This window comes from Lepidochelys olivacea (assembly GCF_965140295.1).
Source record: "Lepidochelys olivacea isolate rLepOli2 genome assembly, chromosome: 4".
Taxonomy (NCBI): domain Eukaryota; kingdom Metazoa; phylum Chordata; order Testudines; family Cheloniidae; genus Lepidochelys; species Lepidochelys olivacea.
Window position 1 is genome coordinate 96,535,448 of NC_140414.1, and position 14,411 is coordinate 96,549,858.

General features: G+C 42.0%; 1 protein-coding gene across 3 annotated transcripts in view; it reads right to left on the reverse strand.

Moving 5' to 3' along the window:
• The window catches only part of PDGFRA (platelet derived growth factor receptor alpha), a 48,279-nt gene that overhangs the window by 23,618 nt on the left and 10,250 nt on the right, over window positions 1-14,411 (reverse strand). For all 3 annotated transcript variants that reach the window (XM_084625554.1, XM_084625553.1, XM_084625555.1), the window contains exons 3-9: window positions 12,957-13,271; window positions 6,767-7,030; window positions 6,470-6,600; window positions 4,886-5,057; window positions 4,593-4,782; window positions 2,835-2,950; window positions 917-1,043 (exon numbers count right to left, since the gene is read on the reverse strand). In XM_084625554.1, the coding sequence (XP_084481680.1) occupies window positions 917-1,043; window positions 2,835-2,950; window positions 4,593-4,782; window positions 4,886-5,057; window positions 6,470-6,600; window positions 6,767-7,030; window positions 12,957-13,271 (1,315 nt within the window). The remainder of the gene's footprint in view (window positions 1-916; window positions 1,044-2,834; window positions 2,951-4,592; window positions 4,783-4,885; window positions 5,058-6,469; window positions 6,601-6,766; window positions 7,031-12,956; window positions 13,272-14,411) is intronic.

Consider the following 14,411-nt stretch of genomic DNA (forward strand, 5'->3'; position numbering starts at 1 on the left):
GCAAGAATTATTTTAAGGACCAAAAAGAAAAGGACCAAAGATGTTTAAGTCTGTACCCACTTCCTGACAATGCTCTGGCTCCCCGCCTCCTAGATTCAATGAGTTTCTGATCCCTTCCAGCACTACTACCACCTTTGAAGCACCAGTAATGGAGCCCAGCAGCCCACTGTTGCTTAGTCCAAACTTTGCATTGCTCCGGGGCTTTCTCACTAGACCCCAGAATTCATGGCTGGCCTCTGAAGCCCCCAGTGCTCCACAGATTTCTTTGGGAGAGAAGAGAGGGGGAAATCCCAGACAGTAGCGTGAAATGTGGGTATAACGACAACAGAAAACATCTCCGAGGTTACCAGGGCTGCTGGGCCCCACCAAGCTTGTTGTCTCTCTGTGCGATTGTCTCCAGAGGAGGGGGAGAAGGGGTGACCCCGGAACTAGATCAACAAATGTGAGGGAATGAATTAGTTAACATTTCTAACACACTTTGAATGTAAAAAATATTATCTGTGGTGGGCTCAGTTGCAGGAAGAAGGGCGGATGGAGGAGTGTGTGAAAGAGTAATGGGATAGATGAGTCTGTTCAGGAGATGGCAGGAAAGCCTCAAAAGATATGTGGACAAGCATCTGACTTGCTCATCTGAACTTCCCTGAGGCTCACTCATCACTAATTAGGAACCAGATCTCAGAGAAACCTGTTAAATAGATACAGTGTATGTGTTCTACAGGACAAAATCAGTAGGAATGATATTAACCCCCACCCCATCCATATGCTGATGAAGCATAAACAACTTGTCACTTTGGCAAGACAAACCAGAATCATAGTTTCCAGAGGGCTGATAAGGAATGTGTGTCACGAGCTTAAATTACGTTGGTCAAGGAAAAACGTTCACATTTGGAGATAAAGGCACATCTGTTTTTCTTACTTTTTAATGTCCTTGCATATCAGCCATTCCACGTCAGGGAAAGGCGTCCCTTTTGCCAAGCATTGGACCGTCTGTCCCCCTCCAGAGCCGTGGTGATCATCCACCAGGTCTAGAATTGAAGCTGACACTAGAAATGAATTGAAAAGAGCATGTTAGAATTTCCCCCCCTTTATTTGGGTTAGAATTACAAATGGAACAGGACAGATGTTTAAAATTGCTGTCATTTGTCTGGCCAACAGCCTTGCAACAGCACATTGCTCTGCTCCTCAGGGAATCCAAGTCTGGGCCCTAAGCTCTTTGCTTGCTCTCCAGAGCCTGATTTTCCCCTGAAGGATATGACTAACTCAGATTGACTTTGATGAAAGTTACTTATATCCTGCAGGGGAGAACAGGGCCCAGGCTACAGCACAGTCACAGAAGGGGGCGCTGTGGAAGGGGTATGCTTGGTCCTGGGGCATAGAGAGAGCTTAAGAGCCTCACATTGCTCCTGAGAGACACCAGCTGGGTGGCAATTTGAATGTCTCTGTCTGGGTGCAGAGGGAGCCTTATCCTTCCCTACTCAGCCTCATTTGAGAGCACAGGGAGAGTAAAGATGAAAAATACAGAGAAAACCAGAGGAGACCCCTCCCACCTACCTCCCAGAACTCAGCCATTTAGCAATATCCCTATTACTATTACTTATTTGTAACATGGGCGCGCCTACAGGAAGCAGCCAGAGCTCTCCGGCCTCCCCTCAGGAGCCAAGAGGACTTTTCAGGTAGGGGAGGGAAGAGAGGGAGAATCTGATACCATTTTCGCAGGAGGAGGGAGCAGAAAGCACTCAGCACCTCAGGGTGTCTCTGCTCCTTTCTCCCTTCCCTCTTTGTGAAAACTGGGTCAGGCTACTCTCTGCTCCTTCCCCGTTCTCCTCGCCATCCATGCAACACTCAGCCTGGACATGGGAAGAGGGTGAGGGGTGGGGTAAAGAACCTCTGGAGCTGTAAAAGGAGCAGAGGTGAGGCTAGGGGAACAGCAGGTGTTGGGTTGAGGGAGACAGAATTGATGTGGGAGTTGGGTAAGGGGCAGAACTGATGTGGTGGCTGGGAGGTAATTAATTGCTGGACTGACGGATGGGCAGATGTGGGGCTGATGTAATTAGTTAGAATTTTGGGTCTGGGGAGAAGCTGGAAGCTCCACACCATCAGGCAGACAGTGAGAACTCCTGCAGAGGGGACCAAAGTCACCTCACTTTATAAATTTGGGAGAGTTGGTGACACTGTAACTGCCACACACACACTGGCATGGAAGAGCGAGTTCAAAAATCAAAAGTTAGACCAAAAAAGTTGCAAATAAACTCATGATTTTGACGGATCTGACTCATTATTTTGAACTTTGGGGACCGGCAGTACTAGAAATATTGTTTCCACAATGTGCTTCTTCTGCAGAGGATGATAAACTGTGTAAGTGTGGAGTGGCAAAAGGTGAACTGTTGTTCCTAAGGGTCTTACCTGAGTGACCAGTCAGTACAATTGTCATACCCGGTAGGAACTACTCTTGGAAAACACCAATCCAGCTCCAGCCAATCAGCTAGTCTTGTGTTAGTAAGTGACGTGGCAGGGAAGCAGCCAAACTAATTTGCTGCTGAAATCATAACACTTAGCACTCTTTGTCTTCAAAGCAATCCCTTGTGAGGTAGCTTAATAAATGTCATCCCCATTTTGTAGATGGAGTAACTCAGGCTAGGCAGGGAGATGAAACTACTCGCACAAGGCCAGTGAAGAAGTCAAAGTCAGGATTAGAACACAGCCATTCCTGGCTTCCAGGCCTTTCATTCTAGTATACCTGTAGGTTAGCAGGACACCCGTTGTTTAAATGGAGTTAAGTCTTTGCTGTCTACGGCTACCTCTGCCCAGTCCAATAGGGTTCTTGATACGCTTACCTTGTATTAGCAATGAGAAAGTATAGCTTTTAGTCTCTTCTCCATTTTCAGCAACCAAAGTATAATCTCCACTGTCTTCTTCCTTGGCCCGAATCAGTTTTAATATACTTTGGACCCTACAGAAACAAGAGATTTTGTACACATTATTTTACAGAACATAAGAATAAATTAATCCAAAAAAATCAAATAATTTTTAGTAGAAAATCTATTTATTTAATGTAGGTATATGGTGGCTATAATGTAGTGATACTTTGCATTTCTATAGTGCTCTTCCTATCAAAGTTCTGTTCAAATGTTAATTAATTCTGTCATATGAGAAGCAAGCAAGCATTATTATATCCAGCACGGATTTAGAAAGGGCATTGGTGTGATCAAAATGATGACCAAGAGATTATTTTGGGAGCAGCATTTTGGAAAGACTGGTGAGGGGCCAGGTTAGTATCCAGAAGACAGGACTGTAGTAAGATTGGAGAAGGTTGCAGTAGTCAAGGTGGCAGATGATTACAAGTTGGACAAGTGAATTAGCTGATAGGTTAGAAAATGAGGGAGTTTTTTATATATATTTGGCTGCTGCTGGAATAAAGTGTCTAGTTCTGGTACAAACAATTCAAGCAGGATGTTGATAAATTGCAGAGAGTTCAGAGAAAAGCTTCAAAAATTATTAAAAGATTAGAAAACACACCTTATAGTGATAGACTCAAAGAGTTCAATCTATTGAGCTTAACAAAGAGAAAGTTAAGGAGTGACTTTATTATAGTCTATAAATATCTACATGTGGAACAAATATTTAATAATGGGCTCTTTAATCTAGCAGAGAAACGTATAACATGATCCAATGGTTGGAAGTTAAAGCTAGACAAATTCAGACTGGAAATAAGGTGTAAACGTTCAACTATGAGAGTAATTAACCACTGGGACAATTTACCAAGGGTCACAGTGGATTCTCCATCACTGACAATTTTTAAATTAAGATTGGATGTCTTTCTAAAAGATCTGCTCTAGGAAATATTTTGGGGAAGTTCTATGGCTTGTGTTATACAGGAGGTCAGACGAGATGAACACAGTGGTCCTTTCTGGCTTTTGAATCTATGAATGCTGTGTAGAAAGCAGCAGTAGAATGCGGAGGGAAAGAGGAAGAAGGAATCAAAGATGCTTCCCAGGTTACATTTCTAGGTGACAGAAAAATGATAACATTGTCAACAGCAGTAGAAAATGAAATAAAGGCACAATGTGTGAAGGAAAAATTATGAGCTTGGTTTGGTTTGATAAGCTTGAGTTGACTGCAAGCCATCCAAGGTGATCTATCAGAGACACAGTGAGAGATATGAGAATGAACCATAATAGGAGAAGTATATCTGAGAATTGCCACCAGAGAAATGATAGTTAAAATTATGTAAGAGAGTGAGGCTACCCAAGTATAGGGCATAAAGGAGAAGAGGATGGGTGGAAAGAAAGAGCCTTGACAGACTCCAATGAAGAGGAGGAGTGGGAATGCAATGCCCCCAGAGGAGACACTTAAAGAACAGTAGGAAAGCCAGGAAGAGAATCAAGAGGGGACAGTGACACGGAAGTCCATGGAGGACAGGATGTCAAAGAGAAGGGGATGATGAAAGGCTATAGCAAGGCAAGGAAGATGAGGTTGTATATATTATGTCTTGGTTTTTCTCACCAAATTCTAGTCATAGATTTGACAAAATGAAATCACAAGGTTTCTGGAAGAGAAATTCAGATTGTCATCTTGGCAAGACCTTTCGTTACCTTGTCTCATTGATCTTGTTTGAGCTGGTAACAATCTCTGTAAGATTCTCAGTCAGAGTCACATTGTCCTTCAGCCAGAACATTTTTGGAGCTGGGTACGCCTGCACATCCACTACAAAATTTTTGACCTCATGTAAATTGACAGCTTCCAAAGGGCTAAATTGGGGATCCAGATGAATGAATCCTTTATCTGTAAATGATACAGATTCACATAAATAATGCTACTCACTTTATTTCAAACATGGTATTTGCCAGCATGCTAACAATTTTTGGATACTAAAATTGGACTGTACCATGAACTGTAATGACTACTCTCTTATTTTCTTTAACCTCCTTGGTTGCATGTCGGGCCGTACATTCATAATCCCCGGTATCTTTCACTGAAGCCTCAGGAATAGTCAAAGTGTAAACCAGCTTCTGGGATGGAACTTTAATGTCATCAACTTTTATCACACCTTTTTCTTTCTGTGTTTTGGAGAGAGGAAAAAAAATCTTATCTAAACAACCCAGCTGCAGGAAATAAATACAGTATAAAAGAATTACGGTACCATTTAAAGGAGAGCAATGAAAGAGTTACCGCTATATGGTCCAAATTCCATATTCAAAAAGAATGGCTTAATCAGTTAGGGACAAATTTTCAGACATGGATGCAGCAGGTGTGCCCATAAGAATACACAATTTTGGAGCCAACTACCAAAGGGTGAGTAGGTTAAAAACTGCATATGTTGTGCACTTGGAGTAAAGTACCATCTAAAAATTAGGTGGAGATCTTGAAAGAGCCTTTTAGTGCTAAAGCAAGCTCAGGGAGCGTATCCTTTGGCTTTGGTGGTGATGCTGTTGATTTTGGTTCTGAATATTCTTTGATAAGTTCCCACAAGGTGAGGTGAATTCTTAATACCTTTTTCCTGACAGATTATGCCCATTTCCTAGTTCCTACGTTCGGTGTGCGCTAATTTGGAGAATAATTCATTGGCAAGGGTGGGAAGTGAGGGGGGTGTTCAGCTGAGAATAAAAATGTTCAAAAGGGAATACAGCACCTGCATGTTGAGGGATGGGAACCAAAAATATGTTGGGGATTGTGTGAAACTAGAATGATTGGCAGGAGACTGAGGTTATGAATATGTAAAACTGAAAATAAAATGAAACCTTCCTATAGGAAGTAGAGGGTTTTTTTCAGGCTCTTAAATTTTTTTAAATGAAAGCTGCATTTCTGAGTCACAATTATTCTGCAACTTTACAATAACCCACAATTATCAGACCTTTTACACAGCAGCACAATCACACTATATGTGGAGCACTGACTATAAATGGGATTTCACTGAAGAGAAACCTTCACTTCAGAAAACATGTTACGAGAATTTAGGACTGATTCTCCTCTCACAACAGGTTTTCATTAGTGTAATTCCACTGACTTTAACTGAGTTACTCCTAATTTACACCAGTGTAACTGAGAAAAATCAGCCCATCTGAGACTACGTCTTGAAGAGAGTCATTTTTAGAGTCAGATTCACTTCACCACCAGTGTTATATGCAGACATTTGGACACATTTCCAGAACATTCCATTTTTTTCCCACCAGGTTTTCTAGAGCATAAATTCACAGAGCTTTATACCTTCAGTGCTACAGTCCCACTCCCTGATAACTTCTTATGTTCCCAGTCACCCCTCATCTCCCTCGAATGCTTTGCATACTTACTAACATGAATTCTAACACCTGATACTAATTTTCTGTAGCGATAACCTGAAAATAAAAGAAACGGTTCTGTTTTCTCTCTTCCTCTGTCCTCGTTCTAACAGTGAAGAGCTGACCCCTTCATATCCCCATATTCCTCACCAACTGATAATTATAATTATGCAGAAACAAAACAAGATATTTACCACTTTCCCTGGATAATTCCACTGTAAATTAACCACCTCGTTGTCAAAGACCACACAAGTTACAACAATCTTTTCGCCTGTTTTATATACAGTTTTAAGGGCCTCAATCTCAACTGGCAGCTCTGAAGTAGCTGAGGGAAAAAGAAAGAGAGTGCACCAAGTTTAAAAACCATGTGCAGTATACGAATGGTGGACTTCAAGGGCTAGATTCCAATTTCGTTTACGCAATTATGGTGTAAGCAAGAAGAGAATCAGGCTCAATATTTTTACCCTCCTTTAAAAAATGAGAAAGAGTACCTTTCAAAATGTAGATGAAAAACTGATCTGACTTGAACTCCATTCCTTTAACAGTTGTTTGGCACGTGTATGAGCCTGCAGGGAAATTTCCTAGGAAACCTTGTTTGCTGTCATAATAGGCATATACAACCTTGGCTTCACTGTCAATTAAAGCTACTTGAGCATTAGGGTCACTTGTACGACAAGGGATAATGGTGGAATCACCATCTTCTACTAGGATGAATTGATCCTCTGGTAGCAGAGGAACGAAGGGCATTTCTGGATCTGTAAAAAAGATAAGTATTTTTACATTATATCATTTTAATGTGTCCATAGTACAAGAATGGAGTCACCAGCAGATAATTATGCACCTTGATAGAAATGAATATATTTTGTTTCTTTACTTTTCCAGCAATTTCCTTTATCATATGTAAAACCACAACTATGTTAAAGTCACACACAGAGTTGACACACTCTCACCATAATGACATTTGCCATCTGATAAGACATGTGAGAAGACATCCCAGTAGTCCAACTGGTAGTCAGGATCCTATGTAACAGAAATGTACCAGACTGGGAAGTTTAAGACCTCCAGGAAAAAGGGAAGTGTTATTATTTCCTTTAGACACTGATCTAGTGGAGTTTTCCGACAATGCTATTCACAGGCAAAAGGCAAAAAGCCAGAAAATCACTAATGTTTAGGTGTGAAAATTGTTGCCCATACCCCACTGACAACAATTTCCAGCAAAACCTTCAGGGTAGAATTTGGACCTAAAAGTCCCATTTTCCAGCTCATGGGTCTTGATTTGTATTTTAAATCTACATTAACTGGTGCACACAAAAAGGAGATGTACAAATCACTGTACTAGAGCATGAATAGCCTAAAGACATGACTACACTACCTCTTTTGTTGCTATAATTTAATTTGTTCAGGGGTGTGAAAAAACACCTCCATGAACAACATAAGTTACCCCGATGGAAGCACCAGCATGGACAAGCTCTCCCATCCGCATAGAGTGGCTACACAAGCGATCTTACAGCAGCACAGCTGCATTGGTACAGCTGTGCCTCTGTAAAGCTTGCTAGTGTCAATGTGGCCTAAGGCTGACTCCCCACTCAGTGCACTTTGTAAGAGCCCCCACATGGGGCAAATTGATGAGATAATAGATTAAGCATCAGGTGATTAACCAATTAACAAGGTGATTCAGCTTATCAACTGAAAGAAAAGGAGTACTTGTGGCACCTTAGAGACTAACCAATTTATTTGAGCATGAGCTTTCGTGAGCTACAGCTCACTTCATCGGATGCATACCGTGGAAACTGCAGCAGACTTTATATACACACAGAGAATATGAAACAGTACCTCCTCCCACCCCACTGTCCTGCTGGTAATAGTTTATCTAAAGTGATCATCAGGTTGGGCCATTTCTTATCTAAAGTGATCATCAGGTTGGGCCATTTCCAGCACAAATTTGTGCTAGAAATGGCCCAACCTGATGATCACTTTAGATAAGCTATTACCAGCAGGACAGTGGCGTGGGAGGAGGTATTGTTTCATATTCTCTGTGTGTATATAAAGTCTGCTGCAGTTTCCACGGTATGCATCCGATGAAGTGAGCTGTAGCTCACGAAAGCTCATGCTCAAATAAATTGGTTAGTCTCTAAGGTGCCACAAGTACTCCTTTTCTTTTTGCGAATACAGACTAACACGGCTGTTACTCTGAAACTTATCAACTGAGAACAGTGAAGAGAGAGACAGGAAGAGGATGGAAGGGCTAGAGAAGTCCATGATCTCAGGGAGGTGACAGCTCTCCTCCCTCACATCCTGTGTCTGGAGAGGAGGTAAAAGCCTTAGGCTACGGGGAACAAGCCCTTGTATAGCACATTGTAAATAAAGCACATGATGTTGAAATTGCCACAGGAGTGTGTGATTGTAGAGAGAAAAGGAGGACTTGTAGCATCTTAGAGACTAACAAATTTATTTGAGCATAAGCTTTCATGAACTACAGCTCACGAAAGCTTATGCTCAAATAAATTTGTTAGTCTCTAAGGTGCCACACAAGTCCTCCTTTTCTCTTTGCGGATACAGACTAACACGGCTGCTACTCTGAAACTTGGTTGTAGAGAGGAATCCAAGGTGAGAGAACCCCAGTCTCCCCATTACAGTCACCCATCACTTCCTTCTTTTATTCTAATTCTTTTTCAACTTTAATCTTAGAGCCCCTGTAATCAATGGCAAGAGTTCCTGAAACATTCATTTTATAAAATGTTCTTCTCCCTCCTCTCTTCTGCCCCGCCATAAAATAAAAAGTATTAGAAACCAAAGACATTGATTGGATTGGTTTTCAGCTAAATTACATTATTTAAAAATATTTCTAGCTACATATCTGTATCTACATATCCATCACCATGTTACTTAGGTGTCATTAACTATGGTTGTTGCACATGGTTTAGAATCATAGAACATCAGGGTTGAAAGGGACCTCAGGAGGTCATCTAGTCTAACCCCCTGACCAATCCCCAATTTTTACCCCATATCCCTAAATGGCCCCCTCATGGATTGAACTCACAACCCTGGGTTTAGCAGGCCAAAGCTCAAACCACTGAGCTATTCCTCCCCCCACATATGCCTTGAATTATGGGGCACACCATAAAAAAGCAAACACATCCCCAATATTTTTTAAAACCAACACAATGTACCCCAGTTCCAATAGTCATCCAATCCACATTCAGTTTAAAATCTAAATTGCAAAACATACCCAACTTTAAAACAGTGGCTCTGAAAATGATCATAATCTGCCACTTCTAAACACACATATAACTACTGCAAACCTAAGAGCTTGTGAGCTAAGTTTCATCACCAATTTTAATAATGGAAATATAAACCCCTCCAACAATGGGATTTATAACACACTGGCAGTTTCCTTGTAACAACAATCCAAACACAGCACTATAGAACTCATCCACCCAACTCGGTACATTTGCTTTCCAAATGTAATTAAAAACAGAAAGAGGCTTCACCTAGGTTTTTTTCCGGCTTGTATGGCTATTACATCCTTATGTAAAAGTCATAAAGCATCCTGGTTTTAATAAATAAATTTCTTTTCCCCCACAGCCTTCATAATTTATTGTAGGGAGAGGAATTGCTCTGCCCAAAACAAAACAAAAAAAAGTTCATGGTGGAAACAGAAATTTTCCTGAAAATTCTAAAATTAGGTGAAAAAAGATTAACTTTTGCAACAGTGTCAGCTGACTCTTCAGTGAGGGGAAAGAACTACAAGATGCCTATAGCTTGCCGATCTGGGGGACTGTGACAGAATGTATGCTTATATCCACACCCTACTCACTGTTGTAATAATCGTCGTACAAAGAATGCCTTGTGAGGTATCATCTGAAAACTCATTTGCTAGTCAATATTGTCCTGATGAAATATGTGTGACAACATTGTAGGTGAAGTTATAAGATTCCACTATATGGTGATCTTAACACATGTTCCGAACTGAGGTTGGCAAACATGTCTGTCTCAAACAAAGGAATGTGCACTCTGCTTACTTTAAATTTAATCAATAAACAAAGTCATCAAGTGCGAAGGGTAGACAAAGAAACCTCAAACGGTTTCTCAAAAGGTAAGGAAAAGCAGGGAACAGCCTTCTCCATAGATTTTTTGTCTCCAGAATCTCAGCTGGAAATGTTTTCCATGGGGAGGACTGACACCATAAAAAGAAGAGACAAACACCCCAAAGAATCCCTCCTCTCTTTCTCTGTTCATTGCTTAACTGCACCAGAAGGAACACAAGTAGCAGCCATTGAACTGGAGAGGGAGTCCTGGCCTAAGAAGTTTGGTCAGTAAGACTTCTGAGAGCATGTGGTGAGAAAAATTTTGCTTTGAATTTAACATAGTTTAAGTTAGGCACCAGTTGCACCTTATCTTTTCCTTGTAACCATTTCTGATTTGCATTCACTTAAAATTTATCTCTTTGTAGTTAATAAACTTGTTTTATCTAACCCAGTGTGTTTAAATTGAAGTGTCTGTGAAATTCCATTTGAGGTCACAAAGTGTGTGCATATTATTTCTATTAAAGGAATACAGACTTTGTATGAATTTGTAGGAGTCTTCTGATATCTGTCTTCATCTTCCTTGTCCTCGAGCTAATAGTGAGCTACCGCACCATCCAACGGCATCAGTTTTGTAGTGGACTGCTTAGAGCTGACTTGATATTGAGGTATAAGGCCCACAGGCTCTGCCCAAGCTTCAATAACTGTCTTAAGAACAAGTGCTACAAGTTTTTCATGGTAAATGTAGAGGGAAATCGTGGAAGAGTCATGCTAATATGGCACGTTATAGTCTATAGAAAACCCAAATAACAGACGTCAAAGTTTTAGGGCACTTCACAAAATCTCTGGTGCTGCCTCTTTCCCTTACCTAATCTTTTTGTAGTCCAGGCATCTTGTTTTCCTTCACAAACATGTTAAAGTTTTACAGGGTGACTTGCAACCTCTTTTCTTTTCCCTTGTTTTCCTGTCCTGGGCTTGTAGGCTAACGCTCAGAATGCTCACTGCCAGTCTACCAGTCTGGTACTTTGTGTCCCTGCAGTGCTGTCTCTAATCCCCTGTTTCCCAATAGAGCCCCAGGCAGTCCTATATAATGCTTTACAAAGGCTCACAATAAAGTTTGTAAAGCCATTTATCTTTACATCCACCCACTTGCTCCCCCATCCACCCACTCACCCTCCCCTGCCCCACACCAAAATCCCCAGATGTCAAATGTTATAGTCTCTTCCTTTTTAAAGACTTTGATGCTCATAGATTCATGTGACAGTCAGTCATGACTCAGCCAGTGACTCCTATTACAGCCATGACAAATAGGTTTAATAGACTTCTGACTCCAACCTCAGAGGATTGGCAGACAGATGGACATTCTGCGACATCCCTACCCCGCAGAGTGTGTGGAGGAGGAGAGGGTGGAAGTGGGCACTTCTAAAGGGAATGGGAAGATTACCAGGTGGGTAATGTTCCCTGAGATCCCTGTTGGGTGGTGTTCTTATTAATAATAATATAATACCTAACTTGATAGATTCAGAGTGCTTTACGAAGGAAGTCAGTATCATTATCCCATTTTACAGGTGGGGGAAACTGAGACACAGAAGGGACATGGCTTGCCCAGGGTCACCCAGAGGACAAAATGCAGAGCTGGGAACAAAACCAAGATCTCTTGGGTCACAGTCATGTGCTTTATCCACAAGACTACACAGCCTCATTGTTTTTGCCATTGTCATTTCTTTGGGTCCAATAGATTTTTCCACTCTTCATGAGAGGCAGTTTGGGGGCAGGAAAAGCAAGTCTTGCTGTGAAAATTGTGACAAACGATTCACGAAAACACCACATTATTTGCCTTTTGCCAGACTGGCCCTCACTGTCGTTTCTTGTTTCCACCTCTCTCGTGACAGGTGTTCCAACACAGCTACATCTTACTAATCACCTTTGATTCCTACGCCCTGTAAATATGTGAGCATCTTCCTGCACTGCAGTTCAAGTTTTCTATCAATTAATACATTTCCACACTTTGGATATTTGAAAGTAGCAATATATGACCTCTGAGCTATCAGTTCAAACCCAATTTAGGTCAATGGAGACGAAGAACCATTATTATCCACTGAAGTGAGCTGTAGCTCACGAAAGCTTATGCTCAAATAAATTTGTTAGTTGCTAAGGTGCCACAAGTACTCCTTTTCTTTTTGTGAATACAGACTAACACGGCTGCTACTCTGAAACCTGACTATTTAGTGGTATGCATGGAGTTAGCTGGTCTCAGTACACGTCCCAAAGAACACATTACACAAGCCACCACCAAATAGTTGGCATTTGTGTTCCCCTAGTTGGAATCCTTAGCAATGAAGCCAATGGGCATGGAGACTGAACCACGTACAATGTGCACCCACAGAGCTGGTCTCCATGTCTGAGTCAAGGTATCCACTGGGGGAGCACTGCCCTTTTCCTGCACTTTGTGGAGAGAAAGCTTCAGCCTCCAAGGCTGTCAATTCATTACCTTTCATGAGAACTAATTCATACCAAACAAAATCAATGTGAAGAGGAGCATGCCCAGCTCAGATCAAGAGGTTGCTCTCCATTTAAATGCTTAATAGGGTCCTTGATATTCCTACACCACAACCCAGGCAAACTTTTTAGCTGTAACACAGTATAACCCACTCACCAGGCACATAGATGTAGATATCCTTCCCCTCCACCTCCCCGTCCTCCTCTTGAGTATGATTGTAGTAACAAGTGTATAATCCGGTATGAGCAGCTGAGGCATTCCCCACTTCCAGCAAAGTCACAAAGAGACCACTGTTGTTCTCTTCATTTCTAATGTCTATCCTGTGGCTTCCTTCGGCCAGTGGGTATTGCCAGGTCACTTCGCTGTCTCCAGAGCATTTCAGGGTAAACGAGGCATTCAGCTGCACGACCATTTCATCTCTATTCGGAAGAACAGTCGGCAATGGAAGCTGGCAAAAAGTTAGCCATGGTCCTGTCAAAGGAAATGAATAAGTAACCGGTTACTAAGCAGCACATGCTCACCACATAGATGTGAGAAAGGATGAGCAATTTATCTATAAAACAGCCAAACCAGACACACTGATCTCCCTGTAAATGAGCCCTTTTGAAAGCAGTCACAGCATTTCCCTATGGAGGGCAAAATAATTTCTCTTTGAACCTCTCAGACAAAATGCTGTTCATTTCAGTTCCGTCCACCTTGCATCCAGAAATGAAAGACAAAGAGTTGAAATTAGCGATGGCTCTCAACCAAAACCCCAGATCCAAACAGCCCCAGACTTTGGGAGCATTTCATGCTAGATCAACACCTGGATCTGAACATTACAGCTGACCTCTATTTCTGCAACGGGCTACAGCAGTAGCCTGGATCCAAACTTTGGTTATGTCTCCACTGCAAAATAAATAAATAAATAAAACAACCTGATGCAGCGAGTCTCAGAGTGTGGCTCTACAAATTTGGACTAAATAGCCATGCAGACATTCCAGCTTGGGTTTTGAAGCGCACCTCGGAGCCCAAGCTCCAGCTCAAGCCAGAATGTCTATGTGGCTACATTTAGTGCCATACTGTCAGCCTTGCAAGCCCAAGTCCGTGGATCCAAGCTCTGAGACTCACTGCTGTGAGTTTGGGGCTTGAGGGGGGAGCGGTTGCAGTGTAGACATACCCTAGGTGGCTCAGGCCCATCTCTAGTTGAAACGTAAGGAAGACCAGTGATCCAATATAACTGTAACTCATTCGACAGGATATTGTAACTGCAGTGCTTTTAATGTACAATCTGGATTTACAAGGCCAGGTTCTCTGGTTTGGGCAAGTTGTACTTGGGCTGGCCAAGAGCTGGCCCAGTCCCCACCCTAAGTGAGAACAGCCACACCCAGCACCACAGCCCTCGAGACCCCGGAGAAATCATCAGGGAGGTAGATAAATGGTTTGTATGCCAGGGGACCAGCACAAAGCAGGTTTAGTGGCGCCAGGGACTGGGCCCATTGTGATCTCTGTTCTGCTTCTCAAGCCATTGCAAGTATGTTACCTATATTGGCTAGTAATACTGGCCTTTTTATATTTGGCACTTTGAGGCAAAACCTGCTCTGCCCCCCCGCCCCATTTCCTTCTGCTGAT